Source organism: Athene noctua, chromosome 6 (assembly GCF_965140245.1).
Source record: "Athene noctua chromosome 6, bAthNoc1.hap1.1, whole genome shotgun sequence".
Classification (NCBI taxonomy): Eukaryota; Metazoa; Chordata; class Aves; order Strigiformes; family Strigidae; genus Athene; species Athene noctua.
Genome location: NC_134042.1, coordinates 25,928,738 through 25,942,689, shown reverse-complemented (window position 1 = coordinate 25,942,689; position 13,952 = coordinate 25,928,738). Strand labels below are relative to the sequence as shown.

At 36.9% G+C, this 13,952-nt stretch overlaps 1 protein-coding gene across 1 annotated transcript in view; it reads right to left on the bottom strand.

The window, feature by feature from the left end:
• The window catches only part of MIPOL1 (mirror-image polydactyly 1), a 186,762-nt gene that overhangs the window by 9,839 nt on the left and 162,971 nt on the right, over positions 1-13,952 (bottom strand). The window contains exon 12 of the mRNA XM_074909904.1: positions 10,382-10,612. Within this exon, the coding sequence (XP_074766005.1) occupies positions 10,382-10,612 (231 nt within the window). The remainder of the gene's footprint in view (positions 1-10,381; positions 10,613-13,952) is intronic.

Genomic DNA, 13,952 nt, shown 5'->3' with positions numbered 1-13,952 from the left:
AAGACAGCTTTAATTTTTCTGAAGTGGTGAGCTTGAAGACTCAGGCCTTGGTGGCAATTTTGCCTGGTGGTGGCATGAATGGGATTGATTGTAGGAGAAAAACTTTTTAATTTCTGCTGATAAAAGCATAAAAATTTGCCTTTACATCAAATAAAAAAAAATCTTCAAAAGCATAGAGTAAAAAACTTTCTCAGTGTTTAAAACTGGAGATCTGTGAAATGTCTTTTGTGTTGAGTTCACCACTTAGATATCCCTTTTATCAGATATAGATGGGCACCTGTTACATCCTTCATATAATTTATTATCTTATCGAAGATTGAGATGATAGATATATTAGAAGGCACAGAATAAAACGCTAAATACAGTAATTTTATTATACACATCTCCAATACCTGCAGTGTCTTCCATTCAAAGGCTGAATTCGGATACTTTCTACAGGCAAAAATTCCATAATCTGAAGCTGAAATGATAAAATTTGGTCCTAAAGATTTATGCCTTCCAACAACTCAGTGTTTAGATCTATATCCTTATACCCACATCACATGCAGCAAAAACGTGGAACAGGAAAGCTGAGCAATTTGCCAATGAAACAGCAGTGGCAATGATGGGGTTAAAGCTGTTGTTAGCTCTCATACTTAGAAATACAATTGATATGGCCTTTCTACAAAATCTCATTAAAAAAATTAAAAGCCTTATGGAAAAATCTGGCTATTAATTAATGACTCAGTATTAGATTAGAAACATGAACTGTAATTTTTTCCTTGGAGAACTAGCCCCTGCTTCAGTAAAGGCACACTTAATTTTAAGCAGTGGAAAAATTTAAACCATTTCAAGTTTGCTTAAAATTAAATACCTTTCTGACCTAGTCATTTCTATTTATTGCTGTGGAGAGCTCTTCCAGCAATTCTCCAAAAGATTATACGTAATTCAGAAGCTTCAGAAAGTCTGGGCTTTCTTTTTGAGCTTCTGCTTTACAGTATTCAATCTTTTGCATATGTTAAGAAACAGTATGAGTATTAACAGAAAGAACCACAAATTTATTTTTATTCCTTCAGCCAAGCCACAAATAAATGACTCTTGCAAACAAACCAAATACTATTTAGTAACGGCAATGTAAATGCCATGGACTTATTTTATTTGGATATAAAATATTAAAGTAAATAATTATTTGCTGTGACACTCGTTTTATTGTTTTGGAAAAAAAAGCAAGTCTGAGAAAAACTTTTCTTGCTGTTCTTCAAGGAGCACTCAATCTGCTGTTCAAAGTTATTTAATAATTTGTCATAGAATGGTTAACTATAAGCTTACAAATACTGTGTCAGCATGCTTCTTCCTATTGGGCAAACAACTTCAAAATCTAATTTGTTTGTGTTATTGGTCTTACTAAATATTAGTCTTTGCAAGTCTGGTTTACACCACTGATGTTAACTATGCCAACATTCTGATTTTGTTCTGAAGTATTCCACAACAAGCTGATATTATACAATACAAGCCCAAGAGCTAGCTGATCCAGTTTACTGAGTCTACTTAGTGTATTTTGCTACTGATAAATCAATAAAACCATGTTGTAATCTACAAACCTCCATCTCTGTGAAGCAGCTATAAGCAAACTGTAAATGAACACACAGGTCAAAAACTGGGATGCTGTGATTATGTTGACTCTGAAAACATTTGACTTTCATAGAATACATTTTAGTGCTTGAGAGAACGAAGTTTCAGCACTGCTTATATTTTCGTGAAAGGCTGAGATGATAAATATTCAAATGATGATAAATATTTGTGTTTATATTGTAACTACCCATACTTTAAGAAAACAATATCTGCACTGCAATCCACAATTTACAGAGGTTAAGTAAATGTAAACCATAGCTACACAAAGAAAATAAATACTTGACTTAGACTGTATGCTCAGTTTTGCATTCTTCATCCATGTGAAACTCCCTGCAGTCAATGGATATCTTGGGTGTGCAAGGAATGCAGGAAAGGCTTATCTGTCATTCCCTTTGGTTGGGATTTTTTGTCTTCATTCTGTTAAGCACACCATTGAACATAATCCTGGCATTGATCCCAAACCGTTGGATGCTAAAGGCCTCACTATAATTTATGACACCCAAAACATTCACAAGAAGGGTATCTTGTAATCTGCTCTGGCAATATCATGCATTATAACGGTATGAGACTTTTGGTAATGATACCACAAACTGCTCTATTAAGGGCCATCTTTGAATGAAAAGGAGATGTCAAAAGATATTATGAATCATTAGTACCACAAAGGGGCTCAGCTGCAGTAATTCTGAACATCACCAAATCTGTCCTTTAGGACTCAGAATGGGATCTGCATTTCGACATGTGCTCTGGACTGGTGCATTCCTACTCCAGACTGCACAGAGAGCACGGCAGCACCTTGGGATGGGATTTGCAATGAGTTTAAGGAGAAGGGTGCCTCTAAACTAGCCAAATAGAGGTTTCTTATTATTAAAAAAAAAAAAAAAAAAAAATCTCAGCCCCTTGCTTTAAGTGTCTTGCTCCAAGCTGCCCAGAGGTCCTCAAGCTACCCTTCTCTAAAACTAACCTGAGGCCACCTGTTTCTTTTAAGGTGACAAAGGTAACAGCAGTGCCACCACTTCTCCTTTTTAAAACAAGTGTAAAAAAATATACTATCAGCTAGAGCATTGAGCCAAGCTAAGGAAAACTTGGTTTTAACCGACATCTGTCACTTCTCAGGAGAGCAGTACACTCCAGGGCTGAAGAGTCTTCTCTGCTTCTCTTTCTGAAGCTATGAATTTCTACAAAAGAAACATCTGAAATGTTGTTAGACCTGAAGGTGTGATTCTGTGGGTGGTGACTGAGGGCACTCACCTGGAAAATGGGAGATGGGTGTTCTGATACTGGCTCTGTATTTATGTTCAACAGGCACTGGATAAAACTGAGAAAAAGCCCTAAAGGGAAGTGTCAGAACCAGGTCTTGCTTCTCAGAGGTAAGTAGTGTACTTACTCACTGCTCTCTGATCTGAGAAGCCTGCATTATTTTCTGCTATGTGGTACTGCTTCAAGGCAAGGAATAGAGAGCATGCAGACCAAACCTGCATGGCTAAAATTTTCAGATACAGGAGATCGGAACCAGGATCTCCTCAGATGGAGAAGGAAACTCAGCTTCATCCTATCACACCCCAGAGGAGTACCTCTGCTCCCAAACAAACTCTTAGAAAACTGAGGCATAGGGGCACAGATGGCAAGGAAGCTTTAGAAAGAAAACGTCTGAGTTCATGCTGCTCTGTGTGGATCTTGGTGCAACCAATGTGCATCACTCTGGTTCAGCATGTGCTTCTCCATTTGGGTCTCCAAGGAATCCAGGCAGAAAAGACAAGAAATCAATTGTTTCGTATTTTTACAGTCAGAAGTTTTTTACTTATGCTAACCCAAGTCCTCTCTTTGTGCTGGGAAGTTATTAATATTAGTGGTACTAAGTTATCAGGCACTCCCTCCACCACAGCCTGAAAATTTTACCTGGACTGTAACATGGAGTACATGATTCAAAAACTGGTAAGGGAAGTGTCATCTGATAAAGATATTATAATCCAATGCATTTCATTACAGCTTTGCAAAAGTGATATATTTTCTTTTGTTTGTTAGCCTTACCAAGGGAAACAAGATCTGCCTAGTGATACAGAAATGCAGTATACCTACAACAGTCCAGAGAATATGCAACCAGTGACTGAATTTGTTCAGCTCACCTTAGATTTGAATACTAGTTCAGTATTTTATTTTCTCCAGACCCAGAAAATTGATTTCACTCCATATGTTGAATTTCTCTGAGGCTGCACATAACCTCACTGGCTTACTCAATTCTTTTATTACAACAAACAGGTATCTCTACAAGACTTTTTAATTCATCATTTCACCATGCATATTAGTGCAGTCTGAAGGGAATTTTTCTGAGAGGAGTCACCAGCGTTAGTGCAGAATTCCAAGTATTTAAATAAATTCTGACCGTACTACGTACTGCTTTCAGTTAGATCACACATGACTTTCTTCACACATTTCAATTAGTCTTAATTCCTCACTGAATTCCTAAAGCAGAGTACTTCCAAGCCTATTGCCCCTACATCCAATAAATTCACACGGCCTGTTATTGCTACTGTAGCTAATGGTAATATTTTTGTATATATGATGTGACTGTTACTAGATTTTGTGTTTCAGACTTTCTCATGTTCCTATTCATGTCTTGCACGCCAAAGAAATTTTGCATCAGCTCTGCTGCACTCTGCAGAATTCTTCAGGGTATGTGGTAGTTTTGCGTGTTTGGGAATCTTCCATCTGGCTAGTGTGCGTTTCCTAAACACCATAAAACCTTGCCTGTGGAGATTGTGTATCTCTTATGGGCCCCATGGAGCTTATAATCTGCTTTTAATCATTGCACGAGGCAGACAACACATCAGTCCTCATCAAGCATTTTTTTCCATGTTGAATCTCCTTTAATAACTGTTGATCCAGTTCTGAAAGTCCAGAACTATTAGACTGCTACAAGAGGCATCTTCCTTGGCTCCCCATTTCCTTCCACACAAACTCTCATAACCATTGACTTCCGTGCCTTGCTATAGCAAGTACAAGATTCTCAGCACTTTGCCCTCACTTGCTCGTCTTTTGAATGCACCCACCAGCATCTGTTTCTCAGTAAACTACAGGTCATATCCTTAACTGGGACAAATGAATGGAACTCAGTGCGACAGAGCTAAGCCAATTTGCTGTAACTAAGGAACTAGCTCTACATCTACATTCTTCAACAAGTCACCAGAACTTACTTTACATTTCAAAATGCCAGCACTGATTAAATTATTCCCCATATGATATTAAAAGATTACCAACTATTCAATCCCAGCAGAACTTCACAGCAGAAGGCAGCACAGTGGTTTTCATTAAAAGTAAAATCACTTTTGACATCTGCCAAATTATTTATTGACACAAATCAGTGAAACTATTAATATCTGTGAAGTTGCACTCCTAGCCTCCTGTAGTTAATGTGTTGATCTGACATCCACCAGAATACAGTTTTGTAATTAAAAAAAAAAGCAATCTAGTTTTAATAGGGACGTTTGAACATCTAAATGTTACATCTGAATAAAGTAAGAAATCAAATGATATTTATTGTTTTGAAAGATGAAAATTAAAGGAATGTATCTCTGAAATTTAAAATAAAGCCAACCGAGTTCTCTAACATTTGGTGTTTCCTCCAAAACAAATAGCTTTAAGTCCCAGAGAATGTACAACTTGTTTCTTTTGTGCAGTGCTTCTGCCTGCAATTTCTAATTAACTAGCTCCATTCTTATCTACAGCCAGTGACTGAACACATACAAGCTACAATGTATACTTCAACTAAATATATGTGAGTATGATTTTAAAAGGAAGATAACTAGTTAACAACATTTGCATGTTGCAAAGAGGGTCAGTTAGTATAATAACTCAGAAATCTTGCTTTTAGTCTGCTCCCTGCATAGCTGTGCTGTGCTGAATACAATCGGCACACTAAAGATACCATGTTTGCAGTTAAAAATCTCCAGAGACTTTAGACCCATACATAAAGATACTTATTTCACTCTTTTCTAAGACACTGACCTGTATCCTCATTTAAAAATGAACACCACATCTTTATGTTATTAAATCTTTGTTTTGATCTATTAGTATTCACCAAAGTGCCATTTTATACAACCCTGCACTGAATAGGCAAGGCTGGAGGTAACCATCTGCAGCTTTAGAGTCTGCGTTTGAATTGATGAAAAGAGCTTTGTGTTTTCATTGCCAAGTTTGATTCTTCCAGTCATTAGACATTCCCCTCAGATCGCATCAATGAAGCGGACTCTCTTACACCCATGTGTTAAATTCTCCTCTCCTCATGGTTTCCTTTGCCAGCTATACTCCAGAAAGACTACTGGGTCTTAGTCACATTCTTCTCACAGCTGTGTTAAAAAAGAGCATCAGAGTGTCTTCCCAAAATCCATATGTGTATCTGGTCAGTCCCCTGTCGGAGGGTCACCTCACATTGTGGTGTGATTATTCAAATATTCATTCTTGTTCTTGAACTGCACTGCTCAGATCATTTCAGGAAAGATTAGGCCCTCCAGCCAGCACTGGAGAACATCTTGGACATTGATGTGAAATGCACACAGCTCCTGTACTCAGAAGGCAGATTAGTTTTACTTGCAGAAGAGGAGGACTCTAACCAGCTAATAAATGCTTGCTTCTTATTTCTTTCAGGTTTTTTGCGTTCTTTTTGACTGTGTTGAATGCTGGTAAGAACTGTTTGTTTTTGTTGTGTCATCAATCAACTTATTTACCAGCATGAGCTAAGTGAACAACTACAAAAGCAGAGAATGTTCAGAAATGCCGGAAGGAAATCCAGGACTACTCAAAAAAAGCATGTGTTCTAGTAATCATGAAAGTTAAGTGGTCAAAAAACCCCACACCTTAAGAGGTAAAGCAAATGTTATTAAGGGTAATATTTCTTTTATGAGAAAGTGTAATTTCCTTTGATAAAACTATCTGCTTATTCAGCAGATAGCTTAGTTTTCTTACTCATTCAACCCATTGAAATATTTTATACGAATCCGTAACTCTGCTGATACCCTCCTTAAAAGAAAAAAAAAAAGTCAAAAGAAAAGGTGTCTTTAATAAACAGTTAAGGACAAATGAAGTAATAATTTCTGTTTTGCATCAATTTTGTATTTGATTTGTTCACAGAACTACCTCAACAAAGTACATAAGCAGCATGCTTCTCACCATTTATGCTTATTTTCATACCTGTGTATTTTAGCATTGCATCATTACTTTGTGGATTTGTGTTTACTTTTAGAGGATTACATAGAAATTCTACACATGCACCCTCCGCTGCTACCTAACACAGCTATGTGAGTGTGCAAGTGTGACTGTGCTCACAGGCAGAGAGCTATGCTTTACTGAGCTGGAATCATTAAATTGTGAGAAAAAATGGAAGCCCTCAATAGACAAATTGCATTAAAATTCACTTCAGCTGCTAAGCTGTTGCAGAAAAATAGAACATTTCCTGGAAAAACACATCAAAAGTGGCCTCAACCTTTACTGATAATTGGCTAATATTGATTTGGTATTACATTATAACCTCTTCTGATCTCACTGACATCAGTAGCCACTTCTCAATCCCAGAGGTTCTAGCACGAAGGGCAGTTTTAAAATGTCTTGCTTCCTCTGCTGGAAGAGGCATTAATTAATTCACAGGATCTTCAAGCCACTTTCTCCAGGTCAGCCCCATTTCCCTTCTGGGGCTGCACCAGCTGGCTCCTGCCTTCTCTGGCAGGACAAACTTGCAGGGGGCCTGTGACACTGTGCCAACTCTCCTGGTGAATTCTGTGCCACCATCCTAATTGTTTGTTTGTAACCATGAATTAGAAACATTAATTAAACATAGAAAATTATAGCCATTCTACAGAGTATAGGTTAAAAATACCAAGTAACATGCGGATCATCATAATTTCCTATTGGATAAATATGTACTGTGTTATGTGTGCACATACATGTATTTATTTGTACACACCTCATTTAAAATGTGTACTTGCTTTATAAACTAGAATACTGCTCTCTTTAATGTGTATCTTATTAATGTTTCAAAATCAAAATATATTCAAACAAATGCTGCTAAATCCATGTGGTCACTTTATGAGCATCAACATTTTCTGTCACACCATCACCTCTGTTAGGATGACAAATCATCTTCACAGGCAAGAGCACATAGTTGCAATTTATCTCTTACACTGCGGTGAGCTGATGTGATGTTCACCTCTACTTCAGTATAAACAGGATTTTACTATATCCAAGTTCACTATAAGCAGATTCCAATATATTCCCCTTCTGGTTCACAGCTGCTGCTTCATGTGGGATAGGATCTGGAAATTTTTTAGATGCTTTGTATCCTGACAGAAAACCCAGGACCACTATTCTGATCTGGATCTCACATTTAGAAAGCAACAATTGCAGGTGGGTACACAAATGGCTGACATGGTGGCAGTGCCATGGAGAACTTACATCTCTATTTCAAGCACCTCATATGATACTGAATGCAAACACTGAAGTTTTTAAGAATATTAAAAAAATCTTTAGTCTTGTCAGAGAACAGATTAGCAAAGGCATACTGCACACCAGTAAATTACATGGTATGAAGATACAAAGTACATCCTTTTTCAACATTTTCCAAATTACTCTAATTATGTTATTTCTTATTGAAGTTCATAATTATTTTCCTATTCTGATTTTTAACTGTTGCTACATTATTCAAGTATTTTTCTGGATAGTACTCAGAAAGCCCTTTACACAGCTGCTAAAAAACCCCTACTTCCCTCCTATGTCAGAATTCAATTTTATTTGAGCATTTAAAAGAAGTCAAGAAAACAGATGTTTCAGAACCCTATTTAGGCTATGAATCGTAGTGACACATTTTAAATTACTATAAGCATCCTGTTAAGACAGTGCTAATAATTAATACTACTGTAATTAATACTAAGAAGCCTTTCTGTTGATAGGTTTATAAATTGTCAGTTCCTTTTTGAAATGTAGAATATCCTACATCTTCGAAATAAAAAGCTAAGCTAACAAATGAGTTCCTGCCTAATTGCCAAACACTGATTTGTATGAAGCGGTTGAGGTTACAAAGAAATTGGGAATTCTCAGCCCGGTTTCCCTGCTGATGAGTACGAACTGTCTGTGTAGCTCTCCCAGAGGTGTCAGAGGAATCTCTATAGTGTCACACAAGGGTTCTTAGCTCAAAGTAAACACACTTTCCACAAACTCAGCTGCTTAATCTGTTTGCAGGTTGAATTATAAGATGGGGGTGGATGACTCTGGGTGCTGGGAAGACGCACAGAGCATTTCCACAGTTTCTTGGTAAAAAGGGCATGCTATTGTCATCAAAAGACTTCACCCAATTGTTTAATTTTGCTATAGGCTCAGTGGTCTGATCTTAGCAATAATGAAAACTAACTTGACCAAAATTTTCCCAAGTAGTTGAGCATGTTAAATTGGGTAAATTCTTTTCACTATAGCACTGCATCACCACCACTTTAATTCAGGTTGTGGCTGCACTTCTACTCTAACCACCCTGGTTACATGGGATTAAATGACTGTTTCACTAAAAAAAAAAAAACCAACACCCCAAAAATGACCTTCACTTAAACATCTAGGGTTAGTAAATATTTATAAATAAAACTAAATTAAATAACAACTTTAAACAATGTGCAGAAAAGTTTAGCCAATATTCTCTTTAACATGCTGTAATTATTTTTTGTAGGTTTATTTTTACCAAGCATGTACCTGATGAAGTTTCAAATATATCTAAGTGTTCAGAATAAAGATTTGAATGATTCTCAAACAACCACTGGAGGTTTTGAAGAGATTACTGAAAATATGTATTTTCATATATACCTATCTTAACTATATTTTATGTACCTACAAATAAAAAAAAATATTTCTTTAATAGGAGAACTCAGATGCATTTTTTAAACGGGAAGAAGAACTCTTGTTAGGTCCTTGCAATATATTATAAACCGATTTCTGACTACTCTGGAAATATGCTGCAGACATTAAAATCAAAGACAAATATGGACAGACAGGAAAATTTGCATTAGTTCAGCATCAACCACCTTGGAAGGGTGAGAGAGGGGTATTTTGCAGCTGATGAATGTAATGCAGAGATAAGAAGTGCTAGACTGTGAAGAGGCTCTGCCTACACATTTGCCTATGTCCCAGCAGACTTTCAAAGGTTTATGTGCTAGTAATAACAAACATGACAATAAGGACTTCAGTAGAGATGAACTTTAGGTTTTGGAGTTCAGTAACCTTTTAACAGGGAATCTTACGACAGGAAAGAGAATATAATCCCTGTTCACTGACTCAGAGACTTCCTGTTGGTTTCAATGAGATTTTGAAGCCACCCCTAAACAATCCAATCAGCATTTACCATGGCATGAAACCTGTCAGATGAGTAACAGATCAAAAATCAGAACTTTAATACTCTATCATGCAATTATAAGGCAAATACTCTCTTGCCATAGGATTGCCATGGGGTAAAAAGATAGTGAAAACCATTCATAGGAGATGGAAACACTTTCTCTGTGCCTTGCACATGTAGAAAGCAGTTTCCATAACTGTAATGACAGGCACACTGACTTGTGTAATACTATAAAACTGTTAAAATGATTGGCTTCACACTGAGTAGGTAACCAGCTGAACGGCTGACAACAAAAGACTCATTTTAAAGGAGCTTGTCTGAGTACTGCCACACTTTGAAAAATACCAGGAGAAACAACGTTTCATTTAGTTTTGAACTGCAGTTTTTCTTGAAAGAAGGCAAGTGACTTACTTCTGAACTTTTTCATTGGCCTCTTGTGAAGCCACCAGGGCTTTCTGGAGCTTCAGCTCTGTCTCCTTTTGCTCTGACTGAGCTTGCTGCAGCTGAGCTGCCAGATCTTCAATCTGGTGATAGATAAGGGTCACAACATCCTCCCTGCCTTGCAGTCCACCTTCAGAAGTACCAAAAGTACAGTTAAGCTGGTCCTTCAGACTCATTCCTTCAGACACAGATTTGTATAAGCTGGGAAAACAAAATCATACATGTTATTAAATTTCAGTCTAAGGCTGAGTTGCAAGAGTTTAATTAATATTTTTGATATTAACACATATGGATCCACATGCACTAATACCAAAAGAAGTTTTAGTTCAAAGTGAGAGAGAACAGAAAGAACATCCCGTTTCCACAAGGTTCTTCTAAAAGTATGTAACAACTATCAGAATTTTACAGTCATAAATATATTCAACAAAAACTTAAAAGGCAGTATTTTTCAGCTGTAGCATTTTCCTGATCACTTTTGAGCTGCAGCAAAAAGTTGTTAGCATGACTTACATGAAGTTGAATTAATCAGTGCAAGTTACTGAAGTGTTATTAACTTGTGGACACAGGACTCTCTTTTAGCAAGCAGACTCACCAGCTATGGGAGGTTTATTTGCAAAACTGCAGATTTTTCAATATAATGAAAGGAATAAAAATGCTACAATGCAAAAATTAAAATCAGTAAATCAGCAGGAATACTTAGAAATATAAATGATTTGCACATTCTAACCAATTCTAAAAGTCTTTGGTCAATATTTTTGTGAGAAGAAGCTTATAATGTTTCTTGATGCCGGTTTAAATAAGCTAGTAACACCTGTACTAGAATATACTTTGTCTTAAATAGCTTCTCTATAGTAGACAGTTAGGTAACCTGCCCACATCAGGGTTTTATCACAGGACATTTCAATATCTTTAGTGTCCTCCACTGTAATTTCTTGCAAGGTCCTTTCTGACCCACTGTTTTGATTTCTCTCAGACAGAAAGTGGACATGTTTACCATCTACATCACACTGAAGTGCCACGGATGTATATTCAAGCCATTCAGTTTTATACATTATTTTGAGGTATACTCATAGCGAATACATATACTCATATCAAATCATAGAGCACAAAAATAATACTCTTTCATTGTACAAACCAGAACACAGGACTACATACCTTGCATTTGTGTGCCAGAAAGTTCTGGACAGATGAAAGGGAGATCAGAAATTAAAAATTAAATTGAATAGGGTCTTAAAGCAATTGATTCATGAAGATAAAAGAAATAAATATGCCTGGATCAGCTAACAATAACTATGGAAAATAATCAAAAAGGATAGTAGAGAGAGAAGTTAGCTATAAATAATGAAAAAAGGAGAATAAAGAAGATGGTGCACCAGGTAAAAAATTCTCAACAAAGACTGTTGACTGTGGAATTATTTCCCAAGGAATCAGTAGGTAGCCAGCTGCTTGAGTTATTAAGATGCAATGGTAGAAATTATATTAATAGCTCATTACTAGGGGAGGAGCCTGCACCAGCAAGGTCTCTGTGGAATTAGCAACAATTGCTTCCCATCTCTTCATAGCAACAATTCATTGGTGAATTTTACACCAGTGGAAAATTACACTGGTAGTAGAATAAATTCATGGAAGACATTTATAACAAAAGTGATGGCAACAAGATAGCACAATGAGCAATGGTTTTAGATAAATAATTGAAGTAATTTCAAAACAACATCATGAATATCAGAAGCTGTTGCTGTATTGATGAATATGGCTTGAGATCATCCCTCTGGCTGATGACCATGCAAATATCAAATGTTATTTCAGTGTGGATTTCTAGTAGCAGTGCGCACTGATTACAATACTCAAGACAGTCTGTATGACAGCTGCCAGTATGCAATAGCATATTTTCTTCCTTTACCGTTTATTAAGGTGTTTATATGGAAAGCACCCTTCGTTTCAACACCCCATAGAGGAAAATCATATGCAAACTATAATATACATGGACAAGCGAAACGTGGATGAACTAACAGAAATCCAGAAGCTAAAAGGTCAGAGTGTTAATACGTCACTACACCTACTACCTGAGGTCGTCTGAAAATAAAGTGAAGAAACTTTTCAATTAAATTAAGACATATTGAAAATATTCTAAAGTGACATTAAAATCCCTAGAACAGACTCATTAAAAATAAAACTACTTTAAAAGTTGCACAGAAAATTTACTGACTGAAGTTCCACTATGGTTGAGCATTGATTACCATGGAAAAATTCAAAAGTATGAAAATAATGCTGAAAGCAGGTTACCAAAATACCACTGCTGCCTGTTTCTTAAATAGCTGGCACAAGATTAAAAGCAAGAAGACAGATGAGAAGGTAAACTGTTCAGTGAATATATGGGTTCCTGATTAATTAAAAAAAAAAAAAAAAAGGATAGCCTCTAACTTGTTCAGACAAGCTGAGAGTTTAGCTTTTTTTCCAGAACATAAGAAAAATAGTAATTTATTTAGATTCTAAATTATTGGCCCTCTGAGGCTACATCTGAGCTCCTTCTCCAAGAGTGGCCATGAACAATACAGTATGTAATACACTATATGTTTTAATTTATGATGATTGCATCTGAATGATCAGTAGATTCTGAAATGTATATATTTTGTAGTCAGAGTGATTCCTCCAGATAAAGGCACTGTGTTTGATAGATATTTTAAACTTTTTTTTTTCAAATGCATAGAATTACCATACTTCCATCTATATGTGCTTTGCTAAAATACTTTTATTTAGTCCCTTTTGATACTTATTAATTTGAAAGTCCTTCATTAATGTCCCAAAGATTATTTCTTCAAAGAACACTGATGCCATAAATCAAAAACAAATGGGAGTTCTAGGCCTGAAGAATGGGCCACAGAAGCATTCAAACAGATCCTTGATTTGAGTAATTCACATGTCCTTTATAGTAAGCCTTTTGCTTTACCATGGCAGTATGGCCCCTTTCTGGCTCCAGCTTGGGTCCGAGAGCTTCAAGGGTCCACCTTAACTGTGTCAAGGCAGAAGAAAAAGTGACATGTGATGATGACACTTATGCAGCTCCTGCAGATAGCAAGAGGTTTCCTTCAGCCCCCAAAGTCAGAGTGGCTTCAAGCCTGCTAAAAAATTTCACCAGTTGTAACTGCTCCCAGAGGGACTTGACTTTGGCTGAAAATCAACTGTATGAAGTGCTGCTCTTATAACACTTCTCTCCTTGCCAGGCATACTTTTGCTGCAAGGTGGGAAACGATTTTCCACCTGAAGTGATTACTGAACAGAGAAACCTTCCACCTAAAGGAAGAAAAAAAACCCCAGCAGAAACCAAATATTCCCTACCCATTCCCTCCCTCCTCCCCCACCTCAGTGATAAACATATCCAATGTTCCCAAAGGCATGTAGGTCTGACCTTGGTTTTCACCACAAATGTTTCTGACACTCAAATTCTGGAGACCTCTCAGACCTCAGCCTGCACTCAAGATGGCTTTGAAGAGGGTTCCTTCACACTGCTGAGTGCACTCAAGGGCCAGGCAGCATTGATACC